Source organism: Sciurus carolinensis, chromosome 7 (assembly GCF_902686445.1).
Source record: "Sciurus carolinensis chromosome 7, mSciCar1.2, whole genome shotgun sequence".
Lineage (NCBI taxonomy): Eukaryota > Metazoa > Chordata > Mammalia > Rodentia > Sciuridae > Sciurus > Sciurus carolinensis.
In genome coordinates, this window is record NC_062219.1 from 108,590,326 (window position 1) to 108,614,292 (window position 23,967).

The 23,967-nt window shown below is 39.1% G+C and overlaps 1 protein-coding gene across 4 annotated transcripts; it reads right to left on the minus strand.

The window, feature by feature from the left end:
- Window positions 1-1,294: 1,294 nt before the first annotated feature.
- Window positions 1,295-23,919, minus strand: Adgrf4 (adhesion G protein-coupled receptor F4). 4 transcript variants are annotated; one of them, XM_047557193.1, is made up of 10 exons: window positions 23,618-23,897; window positions 15,897-16,005; window positions 15,053-15,107; window positions 11,859-12,067; window positions 10,548-10,799; window positions 8,171-9,553; window positions 5,579-5,620; window positions 5,090-5,149; window positions 4,108-4,164; window positions 1,295-2,093 (listed from the first exon to the last, which is right to left on the minus strand). In XM_047557193.1, exons 2-9 carry the CDS (start codon window positions 15,981-15,983, stop codon window positions 4,117-4,119), a joined length of 2,136 nt encoding a protein of 711 aa, XP_047413149.1. In that variant the 5' UTR covers window positions 15,984-16,005; window positions 23,618-23,897; the 3' UTR covers window positions 1,295-2,093; window positions 4,108-4,116. The 4 variants fall into 4 exon arrangements, with proteins under 4 accessions (XP_047413149.1, XP_047413152.1, XP_047413150.1 ...); XM_047557196.1 differs by having other exon boundaries at window positions 11,916-12,067; window positions 23,618-23,891; XM_047557194.1 differs by lacking the exon at window positions 23,618-23,897 and adding an exon at window positions 19,590-19,734.
- Window positions 23,920-23,967: the final 48 nt, after the last annotated feature.

Consider the following 23,967-nt stretch of genomic DNA (forward strand, 5'->3'; position numbering starts at 1 on the left):
ATATTAGCTGGAAGAAACATTAGAAGAACATAGAAAAGTGCATACACATGAATGAAGCCGGGGGGTACATAAACATGCAAGAGTTCATACACACGTGTGCACACACACACATGGTTCAAACATCAACCAGTTTACCAGCTGCTGTAAACCACACCCATCCACCTCTGTGTAATGACTTTCTGTCAATTTTAGATAAACTTCCTTCACAATAACTAGCAAACAGCCACTTCCAAAAGCAAAACACAGGTCTTTTACAAAGGAAAGTACTGTATTTACTGTCATATTTGTGTATTTCTTAACCATTTAACATGAGCAGAACCGTGTTACTATTTTTATTCATTATCTTTTTCATGTGTTTTTGATGAAGCTTTGGCATGTTGCATCCCTGACTCATCTTACTCATGAACTCTGTGGTTTCTATTGCCAGTTTTGCATAGCAAGGTGAATTTTGGAAACACACCTATAGTGTAATTGCAAAATTGACTGCAGCACCATATTTCTCTTAATATGTGCTAAAAAGACGGAGCACTTAGGAATACATAAAAAAGCAAGAGACTAAGTGGAATTATCATAAGGAAATTGTAAATTTGACCTTGTTATAAAAACCAAGTATAAATCTACCAAACTAAAGGCAACTATTTGACTTGGAATTACACAATGCTCTGGAATTTCTGGATTGAAAGAAATAAAAGTTGTTTTCATAGAAGTATGAGTCAAGAAGGAAATGTGAATCAATAAACTAATGCACAGATATTTTACAATCTGAAATTAAATTCACATCTTTCCTGTGAACATTTATTCTAATAATGAGAAATAATTTGCAACTACTAAAAATTTTCATCCTTTGAACAATTAGTGTTTGATGCGAAATATTCTTTTTTTTTTTGCTTTTAAACCAATACTGAAGATTTTGACTGAAACCCTACAAAAAAGTACTCACTGCATTTTTTTGTTGATTTGTTTTGTGAAAGAGTTTTGACTAAGTGGCTTGTAAGACATCTGTTTTATACAAATTGTGCTACCTCATCTTCAGTCCTGGTGAATGCCTTGCTGTTTAAAACAAACCAGTGTTAACAATTTCATTGAGACCTCTGAAAGGCAAGTCAGGGTCGTGTCCTTTGCCAAATGTTTCCAGGTTCTCACTTCATGGGCACATGGCAGGAGTGCATTCCCAAACCTCCCATAGGTCTGGCCAATGAGCTGAGGTGAATTGGTAACAGGTTGATACCCAGGAACATTGTGCTATCATTGGAGAAGTCCATCTTCAATGAACTCACTTGTGAGCAAGTTGTGAAAGGTAATCATATTCATTTTATTTCTAAAATAACAACCAGAAGTTTCTTTACATATAATGGTTTAATATATGCACATACACAAACACATAAACACACACACACATGCACGTTTGTGTGCAGGTATACAAACACACAATACTATCTACAAGAATCTTTCCTGTTTCACAAACAGGCAACTAAGGAAACTTAGATCCCAAAAGCTAAATTATCTTACTCAAGGTCTAAAATAGATTTAAATAATAAACACATCGAATAGTTCTCTTTTCCTTTGTTCCCTATCTTTATGAAACCTACCATGAATAAGCCACTTCCAAAGTGTATTCAGAGTTTACCCTGACACCCAGTCTCACACTCTTACCCCCTTGTCACTGAAATTGGATCCAACCCCTGTCCCTGAAGCACTCGGGAGTCATGCAGAGGGAGGGATGACTGAGTCAGGGAGCCAGGAGGTAACTCTGGAAATGAGAGCAGCCCACGCCAACAAGGTCCCAACAAGGCTTGTCATAGAGGCCACAAGACAGTTTGCATGTTTCCTTAATCTTGCCAAGGGTGACAAGAAGCCAGACTTCTGCAGGCCATGAATAAGTCAAAGGGTCAGTAGATCCGTCATTTGAAAGTCTCCTCATCAAATGGCATCTGCGATTTCTCCTCAGCTTGAGTGTCACTCCTGGTAAGAGGAGAAGGTCCTCCAAGACACCATGGCTGTCCTCCTTATTTCACACTATTTCCCACGTCCTTCTTCTTCTGGAGCTTACCTCTCAGTCCCAAGACCCAGGAAAAGAGTGAGAAATGGGCATTCTGGGCAAGACGATTGGAACACTTGTTAGTAGCAGGAACAACAACTGACATTTCTTGACAATATGATTTGAGCCAGGTGTTCTAGGGGCCTCACGTGTTTTAGCTCATCTACTCCTGAAACCCTCCTGCAAGGTGTGTGCTATTACTAACCTTGACTACATATGAGGAAATGAGGCTCAGGGGATGAGGAGGAAGGTTTATCTTCCAGCTGTATTGCTCTGTGCCCTTTGCCTTCCCTAAGCTGCTCCTCCAACCCTAAACTGGGTGTTCAGTGCCCTCTCTTCTCTTCCCCAGTCTGAGAACTTAGTCTCTAGAATGACTCTGCTGCTCTGAATTCACAACTTTCCTCTGTAAACCACGTGGCTTCTCTTCCAGTATTTGTTCAGTCATCTCTTTTTTAATTATGAAATGAACTCTGCATCCTTTTAAGTGAATTTCAGGGCTACACTATTAAGTAGAAGACATTTTGGAAAAACTTAAAGCCTTCCTGTTGCCCCTGGAATCACACTGAGCAAAACAACCTGTTCCAGTCATGTTTAAGGCCCGCCCCTTCATCTGAACAGCAGAGGGCGCTGTGCAGCTGTGGTCTCAATAAAAACGAGGTCGCCCTCTCTGCCTTCCAAGATAGGCATTTGTTGAGTGCCTCCTCCCACGGACCAAAAGAAACAGCATATAAAACTTAGGAACTCTAGTTTATTTTCCTATTTTTTATATGAACTTTCTACATACACTTTTTTGAAAACAATAAATATGAAAATTTTATAACCCTCAAAAAAGGTTAAATTAATAAAAATTGGGAAATAAAATTCATGATTATAATATTTTTAATTATCCCTATAAAAATGAGTAAACATGGATGAAAAAAGTTGGGATATTTTATCAAATGAAAGTAAATTTGATATCGAGTTATACAATGAACATTTTTGAAGGAACACATTTTGAATTTTGCTAATGTATTTGAAAGCATGGGGAGCTTCTGAAATATTTAAATTCATGTTTCTTCTTTTTTATATTGTTGTCATTTTATTGATATTTGTACCTTAAAATAATTATGAAAGCTTTTCTTAACATAGAACATGGCAGAATAGTGTCAAAAGATTTATGATACAAAGCAGTAATCCAAGAATTATATTGCAATATTTGTGTAATAAAGAGATATTTGGGGGGTGGGGGGGAGATAGGGTTCTCCTACTCAGAATCTACCCCTGAAAGGAACTGGCTGGTTTTCACATCTCTGCAGCGCTCCTCCCCTCATCCTGGGGCCACCTGATAGACCTATCTCAGTCCTGATGCTAAAAACTAACTAAACCTTAGATTATTGGAATAAAGGAGTCTCCACCCACAGTGGGGGCCTCTATGTTCATTGCTAGTTCTGCTCTGCTCTCCTGCACTCTTTCTCACCGTTGGAATTCTGCCTCCTCCAGAGTTCAGTCTCTATTTTTCTTTTTCTTTTTTTATCATTTGTTCTATTTAGTTATACCTGACAGCGGAGTGCATTTTGATTCATTGTACACAAATGGGGTACAACTTTTCACTTCTCTGGCTGTACACGATGTAGAGTCACACCATTCTTGTAATCATCCACGTACATAGGCTAAGGATGTTTGTCTCATTCCACCATCTTTCCTTCCCCCGCCCCCTCCCCTCTACACATTTCCCTCTACACAATCCAACGTTCCTCCATTCTTCCCTTACCCGTCCACCCTGCCCCAGTTACGTATCAGCCCTAATTTTCTATTGTGACTTAAGGACTGGCTTTAGCCTGTGGGTTAGTGTGCTCACCAAACACCCTAGGTGCTTAAGGTCTGGTCATTTAAACGCAAATGACATAGGGTTTAAAGGAAATATATACCTTTTCATTTATGTGCCAGGAAATAAAGAAGTTCTATTTTCTGTAACATATGGCCTCTAGTCCCCTCCCACCTCATTCTAGCATCGTGTGGCAGGCCATTGTGTACAGAGTGGCTCAATACAACTTTCAAGTGAAGTCTCTCCTTGAGTTTTTAATACTCACATTTTATCCTCAACGATTCATTAGTTTAGATCCATTGGTCGGACTTAATGACGCATTCTAAATGGGAAGAAAATAATAGAGGTGGCAATGAGTAATGATACTGACAAAAAGATACATATTATATTTATGTATTTATGTTATATGTAGCCTTCCTAGAAATAAATATGTGAAAATGACAAACAACTACAAGGAATTAAAATATTTCACTGAACGTAAGGGTGTCAGTTACATTATTTTTATGCCTTGCTAAAAAATAACAAAAAACTTGCCAGTTAAGCCATTACATATTTAATTGATTGTAGGATACATTCCAATTTTTAAAATGCTAAAAGGTAAAGAAAACGCCTATCTTAAAATTGAATAAATGTGGTACTGAAAGTCATATTCAGTACAAGTACAGTCTCCTAAATGGTGACTTTCAGTATATCCATAAAGTTTGTTTTCAAGGAAGTAGCTCTTAATAAGAATCTCTTGGTTGAAAAAGTACGTTTTAATTAATGTGACCATGTTGGCAATTTTCATCAGTGCCTTAAAAGACAAAAAGTCAGATCAAAGTCTTCCTCAATGAACAGAGCAGTTCTCACCAAGCTGGGTGACCCTGTACAAATCTAATAAGTAGGCTCCATCTTAACTTCCCTGACCATAGAAAGAGTGAACTGCACTAGAATCTCACTTCTAATTCAACTCTCATTTCCTGCCTCTCATCTTTTATAAATCTCTGATCTTATGTTCACATGGTCCTATCTCAATGGGCCCAAATGTCTAGCTCAAATACACGCAATATGAAAAATTCTCTCATAAGCTATTCTGCAGAAGTTCTGTTTTAGCAAGATACTCCCAATTTATAAAATTAACCCATGACTGAAAGAAAGGTGCCCTATTGATTCTCTTTGCTAACAGTCCTGGGGACTGAGCTACACTAGTTATCTCTGCATGAGTGGGGAGAACACTGTCCATATCGTGTGTGTGTCTGAAATCTTACCTCTGCTGCCCTCGATTTCCCCTTCAGAGAAGACATTCTCATTCTCAAAGCATCTCTTATCTAAAAAAAAGGCAATGACAGCGAGGAATACCTCACAGACATCAGAGAAAAAAAAAAATCCCATCTCAGAATTGTCCTGAAACTTCGAGACCAGTAACCCTGGCAAAAGCAACATCAGATGACTTAGTATAGTGACTGGCAAATAATATGACTCAGGTAAAAGTTGAGGTGTGGTTATAATTAGATTTAGGATTAAAATTAAATTTGTGATCATGGTTTCTATTCCTTTCACCAATTATTCTCTTACACAGCCTCCTGCTGACCTGATAAAGAGTGAGATGACAGAGTACAGTTCTGTCCTCATAGCTGATGCCCTGAGCCATCCTCTTAAACTCTCTGGACTATGCCCTCCCATCAAACTGCCTCATGTTGCTACTTCCTTTAGCCACATGGATATCATCTGCAAAGAATGAAGCAAATCCAAATTACCTTGTGATCCATAATCGTTCCAAACAGCAAGATGAAGAAACCCTGTGGTAAAATTCAACAGATTCATAAAGAATAGCTTCTCAAACAGTACCTCAGCTGTTATTTTAATACCACTGTTCTCCATAACTTCTAGGGCAGCAACTGGACATTAGAAACTGATGCAGATAAAATTGCATTGATGAGTGTTTCCTTTGAGTCTACCTCCATTCTTGCATGAGGAGTACCCTCATGGGACTGTGCATGAGAGGTCTTGGTGTTTATTGAATGACTACAGATGTAGAATAGAGTTTTCAACCTTAGTAAATCTTTCTTTCCAAATGTTGTAGTAGCTCTTCCTACTTATGATGACAGTCACACATGAAGCAGAAACTTATAATTCAAAATCACAATCATGGAAGTCGTTTTAAGAAAATGAAACTTCTTTTCTAGTCTGTTTTGAGTTGCAGTTAACGTTCAGTAAATATACAATCATGGGCTGTCAGCTAGTAGAATTTTTTGTATGAAAGAAAGAGAAAGCTGCAAAGATCTGAGAGGCCAAGAGCATCTCTTCACCATCTAAAGACAGTTTCATGGTAAAGAAACACCAGATAACTAAAAATATTAAAGGTGAGTCACAGGGATAGCTTGTTGAGAAAACAGAATCATATATATGAAAGTATTGGGGGTGACTGGAGATACAGCTGGGATGGCAGAGCACTTGCATAGCATATGCAAAATCCTGGGTTCAATCCCAGCCCCCAAACAAAGCAACAAAACAAAGTGGGTATTTTTCTTTCTTTCAAGAAAAGAGAAATACAAGGCTGGGGTTGTGGCTCAGTGGTAGAGCACTTGCCTAGCATGTCTGAGGCACTGGGTTCAGTCCTCAGCACCACACATAAATAAAATAAAGGTCTCTCAACATCTAAAAATTTTTTTGAAAAAGAGAGAAATACAAAAAATATCTGAAAAAGAAACATATAACAAAACATCCTGGAGTTTAGTTGAGTTACAAAGTAAGAAAGAAGATGGAATTCACTAGAGTAACTTTTCTAGTGGGACAATGCATGTGAATCCAAGAGCTTTTGATTTAAAAAAAAAAGAGAGAGAAAGAAAGAAACTTGAAGCAAAGGTTTCTCTTTAAAGTAATGCAACAGAAAGAGTGAAATAAATGTGCTGCATAGTTATTAAAGAATACTGACTAACAAAAAGTCAAGGGTAATATATTTTTTCTAGAAAAGAAAAAGGAAAAGAAAGGTGGGAGATCTTGTGAAAATCGAAGGAAGAGCAGTATTATAGAGGAAAGGGACCAGGAGGAGGAAGGAGGAGAGGAAAGGGGAAATACTGGGGAATGATATCAGTCAAATTATACATATATTTCATGCACATATGAATACATAACAACAAATCCCACTATTATGTACAAGTATAATGCACCAATAAAACATGGGGAAAAGAAATTAACTAGTTAATGAAGGTAGTTTTTAAAAGAAAGAATTCTAAGTAAGATATGTAAATGATCTGAGTTAGAATTTCTTTTAAGTCTGTCATATCTTTTGGATCCCACATGAAATAGAGTAATAATGGCATAGTAATAGAAATACTTTGCTGCTTTATTAAGTTATATTGTTATAATTTAAAGTGGTAGTCAGGACATTTTTTTTCCTGCAAAGACCCAGATAGTAAATACTTTAGGGCTTGTAGGCCATACAGTCTCTGCTGCAGCAACTCAGATGTATCATTGTAGCTCAAAGGCAGTCATGGGGAAAAGGTAAAAAAACCAGCATGACAGTGTGCCAGTAAAACCTTATTTACAAAACCAGGCAGTAGGTCATAGTTTGCCAACCCCTGATTAACAGCATAATTAAGACTGTGGACTTGCCAGATTTTTTATTACTCATAGGCATAGAAAGCAATTTGGCTAATTACAGTGTCCCAGATATACAAACTGAGTAGCAGGAGAGAGTAAAATAACTCTCAGACAGTTGATCTTGCCAAACCAATTGTGGTAGAGTCCATTTTAGATTCTTATCTTTCTTTCACAAATGAGAAGTTTGAGACTGAGACCTTACCATTTGTTTCCCCAAACCAGGAAACATGATAAGATCCATTTCATTCAATAACAACTTAGATTTATTTCACAGGGACTAGCAGGGAAGAGAAATGAGAACTCCTTGTTGGTTAACACCCAAAGTGAATGCCAAGGACCCTCTTCATACTACAGAAAATGGCTAATTTACTGAAAAATGGCTATTCCACTGGAAAAGATAAAATCATGCTTGTTTTGAGGCATAATGTGAGCATAGTTTCACACATCCCTGTAAGAGAAGGTTGATTTCTAGTGTTGAAACCTTAGGAGGGATACAGGAGGATCACCGAGGACAGAAGGAAGGAGATTTTCACCCAACCAACTGGTTCAGATAAATCCAGCTTGACAGTGAACAGGGTAAGAGAGGCCACAACCCTAACCCATAGATGTGGCAGGAAACGAAGGAATGTTTTGGGTTCTTTAATTTTAAATCATAGCCTTTTTTTCTATCCAACCAAATTATATACACACACACACACACACACACACACACACACACACACATAAATCTCCCTCTTGGAACTTACCTGGAAAGCATTAAGCAGAGCAAAAATTATATGGAATATCAAGGAAGTTCCTTCTATGAGAGTGACTATTCCAAAACCCCAGGTCAGTCCTAGCAATGGGGTGAGGATGGCGACATTTTTGCTGATCCTCATAATTATGGCCATATCCTGAGACTTGGAACTGCCAATAGAAGGCCTCTGAGTGTTGATAGCAACAACCAAAACCACCAGGAGATTCACAGCCACAATGACCAAGGCCGGGATGGCAAATGCAAAGAGGGCTTTGGTATTGTCCCAGTTAAGCCAACAAGCATCAAGTCTCACATAGCCTTTCTCTGGCTCTGTGATAGCAACTGTTGTGACAGCAATAACCAGCGGGCACCCATAGCCAATGGCAAAGCCAATGACCATCATGCGGGACTTCATCATTCTACGGAAAACGACCAGTATTCCATAGATGATGAGCAGTGCTTTGAAGAGCATCCAGAAAAACAGAGAGAGGTAGAAAAAGTGACTGAAAAATGTCACTGCGACACACCAGTTGTAGTCCCGGGCCTTTATGCTAAAGTTAGAGCCTATGATGAACCATACATTAGCGGTCAGGAGCGACACAGCTATGTTCACAATGCACACATGACGCATGTATGATATCTCCGTTACAACCACACGGGACCAAACTGTAGCTTCAATGATCAGGCAAAGAACCAAGCTAAGGATTGAGACACTGAGTCCAATGCAAGTGATGTAGTCCAGGACTTTGTCCATCACAGATTTGGGGGACATTAGGATGGAAAAAGACATCATCGTATTGGTATAGTTACAACGGCATTTCACTTTGTCCCTGACATCCATTGTCGTTTCACATGGTCCCTCATCCCACATTCTTTTCTGGGAGTGCCAGCCAACACACTGTGCCCTGGTATTCCGGGATTTATTAACTTTTTCAAAGGTGAATAAGATTTCCTTCATCCTTTCTGGCAAAATGACTGAAAGTACCAGGCCATTTATGGGTCTGGAAAAACTCATGTTTGGCAAGTGGGGTTCTTTCAGAATGGCCCCCAAGGTTGGAAAAGCTATGCTGATGGCTTGGGATGTGCTCCATGGTGGCAGTTTCTGTAGCTCTTGCCTGGGAATTTCTATCGTCCCTAAGATGCTTTCTGTTGCATTATCCATGCTCATGGAGAAATTGAAACTTCTCTCTGTGCTGTTGGGATCGATGTGAAAGCCTTTTGTCTGAATGAAGGGCTCATCCACGATGTCCTCAGACTCATTGTGGATATGGAGTTGCCCAGCAAACAAATTCACCGACTGCAACAAATCTGAGCTGGCATTTTTGTCAGGAATGAAAGACCAGTTTGAAATGACTGCTGTGTCCAGGATGTGGTTGGCCACTTCACCATAGCTCTGCAGTGGAGGAAAGTCCATTATTGTACAAAATCCATTTCTAAAACCTGAAATGTCTAAAGATCTAATTATCTGCTCTTATTTGACATATTTCTCTTTGAATTCTCTGTATTAGAGTCTCACACAAGTCAGGTTGCACACAGGGAAGAAAAGTAAAAGAACTCATATATATAAATACATGTACATATATACCTACATATGATATAGACCTCACCTGCTTTATTATATTACCAAAGGCAACATCTCTAAACCAGAGGATATAGAACCCAATTTTCTCATGAGATACAACCAATTGTTTAATGGAGGGGAGCAATGGTGAATTCCTTGGTGATCTAAGTTTGAACAACCTTGCATACCATATCTCTATATCCCTCCCTTTAATAACAAGTACCAATGTTCATTAGCACACCAAAGACTCTGCAACATCTGCCATAAGGAAACCTACATTTAACCCAGAATTTCCTGCAAGTGCTGTGCTGCCTTTCAAAATGAAACCTCCGAGCTGAGCATGGTGGCTGACATTTGTAATCCCCGTGACTCAGGAGGCTGAGGCAGGAGGATCACAAGTTCAAAGTCAGCCTCAGCAACTTAGCAAGGCCCTAAACAACTTAGTGAGAGCCTATCTCTTAATAAAATACAAAAAAGGCTGGGGATGTGGCTCAGTGGTTAAGTGCCGCTGGGTTCAATCCCAGGTATCAAAAAATAATGGAATCTCTGTTAACATTCCTCAGAACAGTTGTGCTCTACCACATATAATTTTGGAAACACTAGAGTAAGCTCCGACTTGCTCATGGTCATCACTATGTATTTAAAATCTTCTAAATTCTGGAAAACTTCCGTACAGAAGAATAAGTCAATGTGCAAAAGTAAATTGAAATGCCTGATGTTCTTACAATAGTTGTTGTAGTTTTGACCCTGAAAAGGACATCTGAAACTATTAAAGTGTAAGATTTTAATAAAAACTATTGTCAGAGTTTAATGAAATTAAGAGTACCTTCATTTTTTCTCGAGTAACACTACCACACAAATCTGTAGAAATATTTTTCAATAACTCCACTATAAATGCAATATTTCCAGATGTGGCCTCTGAGGATTTCACAACATCAATGATGCAGGCATAATCATGGGGGCAGTTCTTGCAGATTCCTTGAGCTACACTCTTAACAGGCTCTGGAGCTCGAAAGTCTAGAATATGTAGAGGTATAGAAGATGCTGCCATGGAAAGGCGCGATACCCCATTTGAGTCCTGTGTAAAAAGAAAGAATGTTGTTTTATTAAGAATGCTTAAGTTTCTGGCAAGTGACTGACTAAAGGAACTAAAAGTACAAACAATCCACATGGAAAAGAAGCAAGTGATCCTAAAAAGGGGTTTTAGTGCTGAGAAGTAGAGAAGGTTAGATAGGGTCACAAGTAGGCAGGGGATTCCATCAAATTCCTACAGAAATCAAGATACTGATTGACCTTCCCTTTGGAATTTACTTTCAAGACAGTGACTTTAACACCAGCATTATGATAACAAGATGATTTTCTACAGAGATGTAGAGAAAGGGAAACCACATGGAATTTAAAATGGGGGTTGTTTTGGAGGTTGGCAGTTGAAACACCAAATGCTAAAGAATTGCAATTTCAAAAAGTTTACAATTTACAAGTTAGAAGTTATTTGTTCATTTCCTGATGCTTTTACCTAGACTGCCTTAGAACGTGACTTTGAATAAGGCAAAGCTATAATTTATTTCCTTTAATTCACTTCTGAATGCCACTGTAGTTGCAAGGACAATTCCATGATTACCTATGATAATTGACAGACTCACTAGGCAGTCCCTTTATAAAACCACACAGGAAATGCAGAGACCCAAGTGCTTCAATGACATGAAGGGAAGACAGAAAGAAATGGGGGCTAAGTGGAAGAATACAAAACAGGATGTGTTAATTTGAACTGAGATGTGTTTTTTTTTCATTGAATTTTATTGCCTCTGGATCACACATCTCTCCTTTCTTTTGGTCAAGGGATGAAAGCATTATAGAAAGATATCAAATTTAATTCTAGACATTCAGTTGATTAACACAAGAGCCATGCAAATCCGCCTTTAAGGCTAAATTTGAAACTCTAAGCAGTCATTTACACCACGGGATAAAGGAGTTTCAAATCTTTGTTGGGAAAAAGTTCTGAGAAGGAGAAATAGAATTGGGAGAGGGGAGAGTACTCCAGAGTTTGGGTAAGAAAGAAAGGACAAAAGACAAATTTAACCCACTCTAAACCCAGGTCTGGGCCTTATTGTCATGCTGAACAAATAGCATTATGTACCTCTCTACCACCTCCTGGGGAACTCGCTCCTATGCCAAAAATATGCAAATGAGTCACCTTGAAAAGTGTTTCCACAGAAAGGCTTGTACATGTTTCAGTTGATTTTTGCCACTTCTTTTGATGACATGTAAATCCTATTTCTCCACGAAAGTGCTTAGCACAGGGCCGGTTGCAGTTGGTAGAAGAGAGGCAAGGTTCATGACATTTCTCTAAAAAAGAAAATGAAATGAGTGAGAGACCAAATTATCATTTCTGCACTGGCACTCTGAAAAGTATATGTAATTCATCCTGGGAATTTGGGGATTGTTTCCCAGAGGAATTGACATTGAACTGGGCCCACAGCAATGAACAAGAACTGCCAGGCTGATTGGGATGCTGGTGTCTAGGTAGAGTCAGCAGCATGTGGAGAGGGCATCAAAAAGGTCATTCAGAAAAGCTAGCTCAGAACTCCTGAAGGGAAGTGCCCACAGTGAGGATGGAAGGAAGGCAGGGGTTAAGTCCTGAGGGGCACTGAACGCTGTGCCAGCATTGGAGTTACCAGAAAACATGATTGGATTGTTATTGAAAGATAATTGGCAACAGCAGAGAACAAGAGTCAGTAAACTTTTCTTTACAGAACTGTATAAGTAGAGTTGCCAGGTAAAATACAGGAAACCCATTTAAATGTTAATTTTATTTTAAGATACAATCAATTCTCAGTATTCATGGGAGTTTTGTTCTATGAAGTCACCATGAATTAGCAAATACTAACCCAACCCTCCTGAGGGAATGTAAGGTTAGATTCCTGCCAGCTTCTGCTCATGATATTTTCATCAACTGATCAATATATGACCTTGTTTTATTTGTTTCTGTTAAATGACACCTTATTTAATACATATTGTTGATTCATTAACATTGAGTTCAGGGCCGATAAACACTGTAACTCAAGCCGGAACAAAGCTTATCTAGCACATGTATTTTCTCCAGAAAACACTTCGCAGTCTTCTTTGGCTGAGAAACACTAGACAGCACTTCAGCACTATGACTGGGAGGCATTTTATACAAAAAGAAATCACCAACAAAAAGCCCAAATATGCAAAATCATGCACTATGCAGACCAGGAGAGGACACATTCACAGTATGAGAGCTGGAACAAGAAAGCAGGATGTTGTGGCTTGGGTATGAGGTGTCCCCCAAACGCTCATGTGTGAAACAATGCAAACATTTTTCAGAGGTGAAATGATTAGATTAGGAGAGATGTAACCTAATCAGAGGATTAATCCACTGATATGGATCAACTGGGTGATAACTATAGGCAAGTGGGATGTGGTTACAGGAGGTGGATCACTCTGCTTCCTTGCTGCCATATCCTGAGTTGCTTTCCTCTGCCTTTCCCTTCGCTATATTGTTCTACCTCACCTCAGGCCCAGAGCTCTGGAGTCAGCAAACCATGGACTGAACCTCTGAAACTGTGAGTCAAAATAAACCTTTCCTCCTCTACATTTTTCTTGTCAAGCCTTTTGGTCACAGTGACAAAAAAGCTAACTAAAACACAGGGTATCACCTTGGCCAACCTTAGCTGGGAGCATGTTTATCTTGCAGCTCCATTTTTCTCTGTTCTATACATGTCTGTGAATGACCATGATAACACAATACTGATTTAAGGGTTACAATTAAATTTCAGGGAGTAAATGAATTTGCAGATTTAAAATCTGCAAAACATGAGGGTGGACTGAAAGTGTTTAGATAAACAAGGGATAAATTTTAGTGTACATATGACACATACAATGTTATTCATTGCTTATCTGAAATTCAAATTTAACCTGGCATCTTATTTTTTTATTTTCTAAATATGGCTACCCTAGTCAGAGTAAATATTTTCAGCTTTGCAGATCACATGAGTGTCTGTCGCATCTACTCAACTATGTCTTTTTAGTGTGAAAAGTAGCCAAAGACAACATGTAACTGAATGGGGATGAAGGTGTTCCACTAAAAACTGGTGGCAGGTCAAATATGGCCCGTGGGTCCAAGTGGATTAGCACAAGACAGGGAATCTAAGAATGAAACTGTTGAAATATTCTTAGAAAAATTGCCTTTAAGATAGTGGCAGTAGAATGGAATCAGTAAATGATGCTGAGACCTATTAAGGTGTTGAAGTTAATAAAAGGAGGTGACCAATTGGCTTGAGTCAAGGCATGCACCCACATTTACAGCCCAAACAACTGTATTCCCTGGGATAGGAAACAAGTAGATTTGCATTTTTCTTTATTTTTTTTTTAATTTTTTTTTTTTTTTTTTTTTTTTTTTTTAGTTGTGGATGGACACAATACCTTTGTCTTATTTATTTATTTTTATGTGGTGTTGAGGATCAAACCCAGTGCCTCAGACACACTAGGCAAGTGCTCTACCAGTGAGCCACAACCTCAGTCCTGGATTTGCATTTTTCTTTGACATCTACCAAATATAACAATTTTGCAAGTTAACCGGAGTAGTTCTTAATTTCTTCTTTTATTTGGTTGGAGATGATGCTACAATGTTGTTACAAATATTTAATGAGTCAGCCTCTTGTTCAACACTTAGATAAGTGTTGTCACAAGGGACCAGTTAATGTTACTACTTTCTCTCCTCTTTCTCTTTCCAAGTCCACATCTATTTAGAGATGCATTTGCCACCAGAACAATACCTGCCATGACTGCAGAATCCAGTAATCCCTACTATCTGGGAATGAGCCACATGATTTTGCTATGTTACTACTAATGATTTTACCTCCTTAGTTTTCATCTCACTTCTTGAGAGTGACCAGTCTCACCCCCATGGTACCACCTTGCATTGCTTCAATAGACCTCTCAGCACCAGAGAGTTACATTCATTAAAGTACCCTGAGAATATCTGAAGGAAGGGAGGGAAGAATCTCATCCTCTTTTCTGTTTAGCTCATTAGTTTGAACAGATTTACTTCCCTTTGGGGTTTGAAAATGTACATTTCTCAACTGCTGTAGAGTGCACAGGAATATGTGCCAACTCACTTCACTGACTACACCATTGATAATGGTATTAATGTAGTAAATCTACCAATAGTGGCAAATGTGGAGGACTGGTTAGAAATAATGGTTTACTTGGAACACCTGTGGCCTGGGAACATGCTTGCAACATCAGAGTCCTTCCTTTATCCCTCCCTGTCTCCAAATGGATAAAGACTGTTCTAGAGATACATACCTTGTATTCTTCCAGTCCCCGGTTTCCCTTTGGAGTTTTGAAGTTTTGCTCCATCCTGAAAAACACAATCCCCAAAGGCCCTCTTTACTGTGGGTCTCTTCACCCATCTCAACTTAGAGGCTCCACGTAAATATGAAGAGGAAATGTGTTCAGGATGAGGAAAAAACATGCAACAGATCCATGTGATGGTATTGCAGGAACTCACCCAAGGGAATCAGGATGAGAGCACAGAGAACACCCTCCATGAAGGCTTAACCTTGACAGAGTCACTTGGGTTCTGAAGGTCAAGTTAGGAGACAGGGTACATCTTTTGGGAAGTTTTAATTTGCCAAACAAGTTCTGCCTGTATTAACTTTAAAGGTGAAATGCAGTAATGTGGTCCTCCAGCTACTGTGTCCTTAGAAGGAAGAAATGGATGCATCCTAGGAAGGGTCATTGGTTGTAATGACAGAATCACATTTTTTTATACCTGTACAGGACTATCAATATTATTTTTAAAAACAAATCTCATATTATAGATATGGAAACTGAGACTCAGAAAAGTGAAAGAACTTGTGCACCTAGTGAGAAGCAAAGTCAAGATTTGAATCTAAGTTGTCCTGCTACTGTCAGGCCAGTGCTTTCTCCTCTCTTCAGCTGCCTGTCCACATTCCCTGTCCCTGACCATGTCCCTGCCACCTTTCACCTGTTTTTATCCCCTTCCTTAGAAAGTTACTATCAGCAAGAGTAAAATTATAGTCATATAAAAGGTATTTAAAAAGACATGCTATTTATCAAAAATCCAGCCATCTAGGAGGAACTGAGGGATTTCCCTTGGGATCATGTAGAGACAAGTCAAACTTACTTTTATGTGCATCTTGGGTCTATGATGGGAACATTCCGTGGCCAGAATAAACACTACGCAGCAAATCATGGTGGCCTGGGACTTCATTTTCACACATTAGGATCTTAACCTGCAATAGAGAAAGAAGGTGGGTCCTGCCCAAGGGAATCATTTCACATAAGTGACATTAACACTGCACTTGGCAGGCTAACCAACCACTTAGCAAGGGTACTCTGAGATATTCACACCCACACAACCTACCCCAAAAAGGACATCAATATCTATTTTCAACCAGTTAAGATATAAAAAAGAAAAGTCTTTCTTTCATCTGTTGACCCATTTACAGCAGAAGACAGGAATAAGGGAAGTACCAGGAATGATGTAAGTTCAACTGCACATCAGTCCTTATTTAATCCATGTTTCTTTAATAATAATATTTGTCAAAAGTTTCTATTAGCCTATAATAGTCTAAGCCCTTTCTTTGCTTTAATTCATTTAATCATATGATGGAAGATACTACTACTATCCTCAATTTATCTGTGGGAAACTAAGGCACAAAGAATTGAGCAACTGTGAGCCCAAGGTCACTCATATAAAAAGTCTGAGAACTTAGAGCCCGACTCAGATGGCCCAGCTGGAGAGCCATTCCTGATTTCTATAGTAGGGTCTCTCTGGAATGGTGCTATTGGCATTTGAATAATTCTTAATTGTTGGAGGCTTTCCTGTGAGTGAGAGGATGTTTAGCAGCATCTCTAGCTTCTATGTAGTAGGTACCAGCAGCACCCCCACACACAATCCCCAGGAAGGGTAACCAAAATTGTTTCCCGTTTTTGCCAAATGTGTTCTAGAGGAGGACTTTCTCCCACACATCATAATACTGTCTCATAATAGTCTTCTCACATAATATGCACAATATTCTGCTACTGGAGCATGCACTGAGACTCCCTCTACTGGATGGAAAGATTACTGTACAGATCAACTAGAGGCACTGGAAATTAACTGTTTGTTGCCATGTCTTTGTTTCTTGCCTTTTTTCCCCTAAGGTTTCCATTTTTCAAAGTCAGATCTCCAAGAAGTTATCACTACCATGGTTTAGCCTCATCACAGATAATCCTGATCTTCATCGTTATACTTTCATACATAATGGTGATAATTCATACCGATTATTGATAAGAGTTCCTTAGAATGATTTTCTTGGAAGGGCAGAGGCAGCAAAGTGAAAGTACCACGGATTTTAGAGTCAGTAAGAGCTAGACTACAATTTTGTCTTCACTGTTTATAAACAATTTTACTTCACTGAGCCTTTTCTTTTTTTTTTTTTTTTTTCCATTTCATAAAGTGTAGTTGTTGATTCATTTACCAAGTGCCTCTTATTTGCCAGAAATTTTACCTGATGCTGGGGGAACAAAAGTAAAAAGTTGCAGTCCTTTCCATAAAGGATGTGCAGCGAGGACACAGACAAGTCCATCTAACAGTGAGAAGAGAGTCCACACATACACTGCACCTGGTTAACAAGGCCAGGCAGAGAATAAACCCTCAGCAAACCTCAGTTCCACTTAGTGAGGGGAAGGCCTAAGGGAGATGATCTAACTCTGCTCTATCAATACTCTTGAGGCCCCCTGATCTAGCATCAGATCCTCACTGGGTGAAGTCAAACCTAAGAAGGACTGTCACGAGTCTAGGGAGCCTCCTGCTGAAATCAGAGCCTCAGGTACTTTCAGGAAGGCTTCGAATTGTCTTTGAGTTTAAATTTCCTAACCAATGAACAGGGGAAAAGTATTTTGGTTTACAACATCATCTTGTAGAGCAAGTCTGAGCAGGGGAAAGACAATGTGGTAGAAACACAGGCAGTGTGGTAGTGAATTTGCTTAGATGTTGGGATTATGCATAGAGAATTCGTGATCTTACAGTGTGAGTTGTAAAGGGGTGGATGGGCACTCTAACCAATTTGGAATATGAATGTTGTTCAAGACAAATATTCAGCCAATCATCATAAAAAAATTATTAGAAAAGTAGGATAAATTGTCTTAAATGTATCCACAATTTTCTTATATACAACTGTGACTTTCAAAGTTTTTGATGGTGGAATAAGAAATGGATCTTACATTATGGTTCAGTGTGTATACACATATATAGGTGTGCCTGTAGGTATCTACATATAAATCTAAAAAACACGTGATCTTTATGTCTTAAAAATTCTTTATGTAAAAATACTTATCCTTCTTACATATAAGCAAGGTACTCTTAACATATCCAATTAATCACATATGTACTATATTTCATTTGATATTCTCTCTAATACTGGTTGCTACCTATTAAATTAAATTCACAAGCTTCTAATGGACTATAGCCTACAATTTGAAAACAGAAATATAGACTACAGGGTTTGTTTTCATTGTCAACTTGAAAATTGTTTCTCTCTTTCTCTAGTCGTTTGATCCTTTCCCTTTGCTATTCTTCAACATTATACTGAAATTTACCTCCAAGGTATAAGGGAGAAAAGATATGTGCATTCACAACCAAATCATTAACTGATGTTGTGTGTAAACCTAATTATCCTCCATAAGAGTCATGGTTTGAAATGCATGAATGAATGAAGGTGAATCAAAAGGAGGCATTTGTAACTAATAACACCTACCATCTGAAACTTCAGGAGAAGGGTCCCTTTACTGTCCATAGTTGTCAATAAAGAAATTTTGTATAAAGTTAACCTTGCTAGAAGAGTCAGGTATTTGGCACAATGATATGATGTAATTTGTGGAGTCTAAAAATGCCTCCCCTACCAGTGCTAGGGCCTCCAAGTCAGCACCGCCCTTAGAGGATTCAGGATATAGGATCTAAGAGACAAGACATTTTCTCTAGGGCATGATGCTCTTCATGGGACATTATGAGATAATGATATATTTTATATATTCATATAAGAAAAGTTTTACTATCAAAAATATGTATGTGATATAAAATGAAAACTGTAAGCATGACCATAAGAAACACATACTTTGAACTGAGCAAAACTTGAGAATTTTGATCATCTGTGTTATTGTAGTCTGGTATATGTAATCTGCGTATCATTTGGTATGATAATTATATGGTAAGTTTTCTTTCTTCAGTTGCTACAAATGTTGGGAGAATTTCAATAACTTTATGCAAGGGGAGTCATAGCATTCTTATTCTGCCTAATTTGATCCATGGTGATGAAACCTATAGAAGTTTTCAGGTCGACCCCAAACGGGTTGTTTCTCTTCTCACCAAAAAGTGTTGAATGAGGTATCTCAGATATGGCCAAAGCCAAAAGCCAAGTGTTCTGCAAAGCAGAGAGAGAACAGAGCTCTGAGAATTAAAAAATAAAAAGAAGGCTTAGCAACACAACTCATAACCAGAAGCTGATAATTTATATAACAGAGTAGAGAAATTCCACATTCTTTGATGTACCACTGATCAAGACTACATTTAAGTAAACTTTAACTCTGCATGATTTCAAACTGAAAAGTTTCTACAAATACAAGCAATATTTTATATAATGCCTAAATGTAGTGGGCTATCTCTCGAAAGAATGGGGAAAAGAAAAGAACAATAATCCAAAATTTGAATACTAAGGTAAATACCACAAGAAGAGTGTGAATCGTCAAAAAGAACATGAGCAAACCACAGTACCAAAAGAAACAGCTTTCAGATATGGGTCTCCCCAAGGCTAACCCACCCATCTGAGGGATTTACCAGTTCTTGGTGAAGCATGGCGGAAGTCAATGCCACATTCTATCCTATGTGGAAGATCCAGAGTTGTTCCATGTATTTTATGCTTAAATTCCTTTTATTCCAATTATTGACTTCTAATACTCCAGTGTATTCAGTTTGTCAACAAAATTTTGAATCTCCATGACATCCCTAATTCTATACAGAGGTAGAGAAACATTTTGTTTGTGAGATAGGTCGCTGGTTACTAAATCCAGGATCCTGGTACCCAAGGTGGGGAAATAAAGACAGAAAGCAGTACCTCTCAGAAACATACTGTAGCTATGAATATCTATGTCCACCATTAACCTACAAGATCCATCACTGGACTACCAAGCACTTGTAGCAAGTACTAAAAGTTAAAGGAAAATTTAACAGTGAGATATTTGTATCCGCTGATTTAAATTTTCTTTGAATTTAGGAAATCTGCCTGCTTTACTTTTAGGAGGCAAATGATAAAGGTTGGTGTTTACTATATTTTGACAGAGGGATGGTACTCTAAACTAGGTTTCTGTAGAACATTTTTCTCTTGAAAGCAAAGGCATTCCACGGTTAGTTCAACTGGGGCAACAATTTGTGCCATACTACCACTCCAGGTTTCCTTCTGTCCCCAACACACACACACACACACACACACACACACACACACACACTAAACTTTCCAAGAGTTCTTATAATTTAAAAAAAAAAGATCATTTCACCAGATTTTTAAAAAATTACTTGATCATCAGAAATGCTTTGGGGAAATTTAAACTGCTGTTCCATGAAAATGTGTCATCTTGGAAACAAGTTAATCTGCCCAAAATCAGGCCTGCCATGTATTTATTGGGCCCCTGTGCCAATAGGTTCATGGGAGCTCTTTAAGTACACCAAGGCTTGGGATGATCACAAGGAGAGGAGAACAGGTTCAGGAATGGAAAATAAAAATCAGTAGAGAAAAAATATGATACAAAAGAACTCTTGCCTAAAGTTATCTGTGGCAGTGAGGTAAATAATTATTTGTCATTTGCAAAGAAATTCCCTTCAATTTCTAACTAGTCACCCAGTAAAAGCAGCTCCATGTCTTGTTCCCAAAGTGTTTGCAAGATACTTATTTTAGCAATAAAAGCAACTAAGTGTGGCAGTTTCTCAAGACATGTAAAAGCAATCAAACAATGTCCCAAATTCCTCCTCCCCACCTCCACAACTGGCCTCTGTGCATCCTTATAAAAGTGTGAATTACCCACTACTGTCCACCTTAGCTCATCACACAATAATAAACAGCAATTCTAGGCTGCTGAGTGAAGCCAGACTCCCTGCTCTAACCTAGTGATGACAAAGAGAGAGAGAAAATAATATTTGTTGGCTTCAGAGACTTGAAAACCAATGCAGCATGATCCAGTAGCCCCAGAGTGAATGTGTCTAAGGAACTACCTCCCCACCCAATTTACTGTAGCCAGCACCCCCAACCCCACTGCCCAAACGCTAGTCACAATGGGTCAACAAAGCATATCCATGTTCTTAGCCCCAGAGACTGAGAGAACTCAGGTCTTGCCTAGGGGACAGACAGGAAAAAATCAGGTTTTTACTAGTTGGGTAGTGAACACCTAACTTTTCTCTCTCTTCAACACCCCACAGAGCATAAGGTACATAAATGAATACTTCGGAAGCATCAGTTGCACAAGTAAATTAATAATCCCTGAAGAGAGGGAATGAATGAGTAAAGATCCCAGCTCAGCATTTGAAGTTTTTGTTTTAAAGTCAAGAGGAAACTTTTCTTAGAAGAGCAAGTGAGTATATGGTCATCCTTCAGTGTCCCAGAAAGATTGGTTCCAGGACCCATGCAGACATCAAAATCCAACCCCAACCCATACAAAATGAAATATGTTTGCATATCACCTATATACATCCACCCCTATACTTTAAATCATCTCTAGATTACTTACAGTACTTCATGCAAGACAGATGCTTTGTAATAGTTGTTATATTCTATTATTTAGGAAATAATGACAAGAAAAAAGTTCAAATGTGTTTGGTACAGACACATTTGGTTTTTTCCAAACGTTTTCAATCCAAGGTTGGTTGAACCTCTGGATGCGGAACTCACAGATACAAAAGGCCAAGGTATTTGAAACTCTAGGTCATTTTTGGAGCCTGGTGATTTAAGCAAAAATGCTCACTAATACCAGGTCTATTGTGTACTTCTTCATTGCACTACCTGGGGCCCTTATGTAAAAAGTAGTGTGAGGTCCCAACTAGGTTAAATAAGAAATAAATCCATGTGAAGGAAGGGAAGAAAGAAAAAGTTCCCTGCTAGACAGAGTATGAATGCGTGCCATGGGTGTTATAAGAAGGTGACAGGACCATGCATGTGTCTTTTCCATACTGTCTCCACAAGCCAGCATTCACAGAACACTGTGCCCCGGACAGACCCAGAAAACCTGAACACCATTTTCTACTTGTCCCCTCTTCCTTGTACCTAGCCTGAATTTCTGAATGCATTGGAATTCAAAGCTGGATCCTGGAGCTGATTTCTGGTGTGTGCTGGATGGAGCTGGAGATGACTCATGCAGACTGAGGTGCGCCTCACCTGTCTGAACATGCTGGGCAAGGACTGGCACCAGCATTCCCAAAGAAAATAAGAAAGGGTCAGACCAGGAGTGGTAAATGCAGTCAGTGATGAGGGAATGTGTGGAAAGGGTGATCTCTCAGACCTCTTGATGCCAATACCCTGAGGTGAGAGGACTGGGAACATCTGGAAACCAGCACACACTCTCCCCAAGCGCTCCTCTCTGCTGAAGTGCACCACAAGGTGAGAGGGAAGCACCCACTCCCACGAGCTTACCACCCGCAAGATAGCAACTCACCTCATACTCCTTGGCCAATCCCTTTGTCTGATGGGAGTGACCAATTCAGAAAGGTTAACTGGAGGGTGAGAAACCTAGGAGTTAGGTGACCCACATTTTAGGGTGTGTGTATGTTTTGTTCCCCTAAGCCCAATTCCGTAACTATATGTTCCATCTACTCTTGTAGTGCAATTAGAACTCTGATTATAACCTTAAGTGGATAAATGAGTTGTTTGTGTGTTTAAGACCCACTATTTCTTGGCCTCAATAATAGAATCTATTTAGTCACTCTTAGTGGTTCTACCATACAGAGTCTTGGGGGAAAGAAAGATAGAAAGATCTGTTAGAATTGGGAACATCTCTTCCTTGGCTATTTTAGATGACTTCCAGCTTATCTCTTTGTAGTTTGGTATCTTTTGAGATTAGTCTGGATCTAAATTCTGATAGGTCTCAAGAATCACAAATCTCACCAACTATCCTGATATTTACCACAATTTTAAAGAAACTGATAGTCCCTGTAATTACTCTGGTCCCATGAAGAAAGCTAAGTGCAAACGCACACACACGCACACACACACACACACACACACACAAAAAAAAAAAAAAAAAAAAACTGCACCTAATGCACTACAGTTTAGAACTCTCACAATTGTTCTCAGAATCTAGGGAACATAAGTCTTCAAACAGCACATCACTGTCCCCTCAAAAGAAGGGGAGATGCCTTGGCAAAAAGGTTTGAACAGTAAGTGGAGGAAATGTTTTCTTTTAAGTTGCTATCAGGACAGCTTTTTCAGTCTCATTAAAGAAGAAACTACTGAGGAATGCTTTTGAAAGAACATTCAGTTTTGTATTCAGTCTAAAGGAAGGGAACTGAAATTTTTCATGCAAGGGGACAATTCAGGGACAGTGAGTCTAATTGCCTGACAGGATGTTTCACATTTTCACTCCTAGCAGTGAGCAATTACAGCCTGACCGATGACTCCTTAAAGGAAAACAAATATAAGAGACTTAGGAAACACTCCAAATATGAGCTGACCAATTTCTAAATAGTGTTCAGGAAGGATCCTGCAAAATCAAGCATTCCAGAAAATACCATCATAAAGCACACATTTCTCCCATGTTGAAACATAGGCAAAAACAGTCCTTTCTTCAGGAGGAAAGAGGTGTTGGCTTGGGACAGGTACTCACGGTATCCAGGAAGTAGATCTAGCAGCCCAGAGGTGGAGAATAACCCAGCAGGCAGGTTGGCACTGGGTTCCCACCATCGCGCCTCAGCATCGCGAGTGCCCACACTGGTACCCCATGCAGTCTCCTTTCAGTGGCCATGACCCATCTTCTCCATCTTTTGGAAGGAAATCCAGAAGGCCCCGATGAGAACCAGCCACCTGTTGTGAGAAGCCAATCTGACAACTGTAAAGCTGCCCACAACTTTAAGACTTGTGTAAGTGTGTGATTCACTCCGCAATGGGTCCGTCAAGCATGCCTGAGAGAAATTACAGGTTTCTCTTGTCTGAAGCAGATCCATTAAAGTGAGTCAC

Excerpts from the sequence above, each read along its gene's own strand:
- Adgrf4 (XM_047557193.1), bottom strand. The coding sequence starts at position 15,983 with ATGAAGTCCCAGGCCACCATGATTTGCTGCGTAGTGTTTATTCTGGCC. Across the intron at positions 12,068-15,052 it reads GGGGACTGGAAGAATACAAG|AGAAATGTCATGAACCTTGC; the intron begins GTATGTATCTCT and ends TTTCTTTTTTAG. Across the intron at positions 5,621-8,170 it reads CTCTGCTTAATGCTTTCCAG|GGTTTCTTCATCTTGCTGTT; the intron begins GTAAGTTCCAAG and ends ATTTTACCACAG.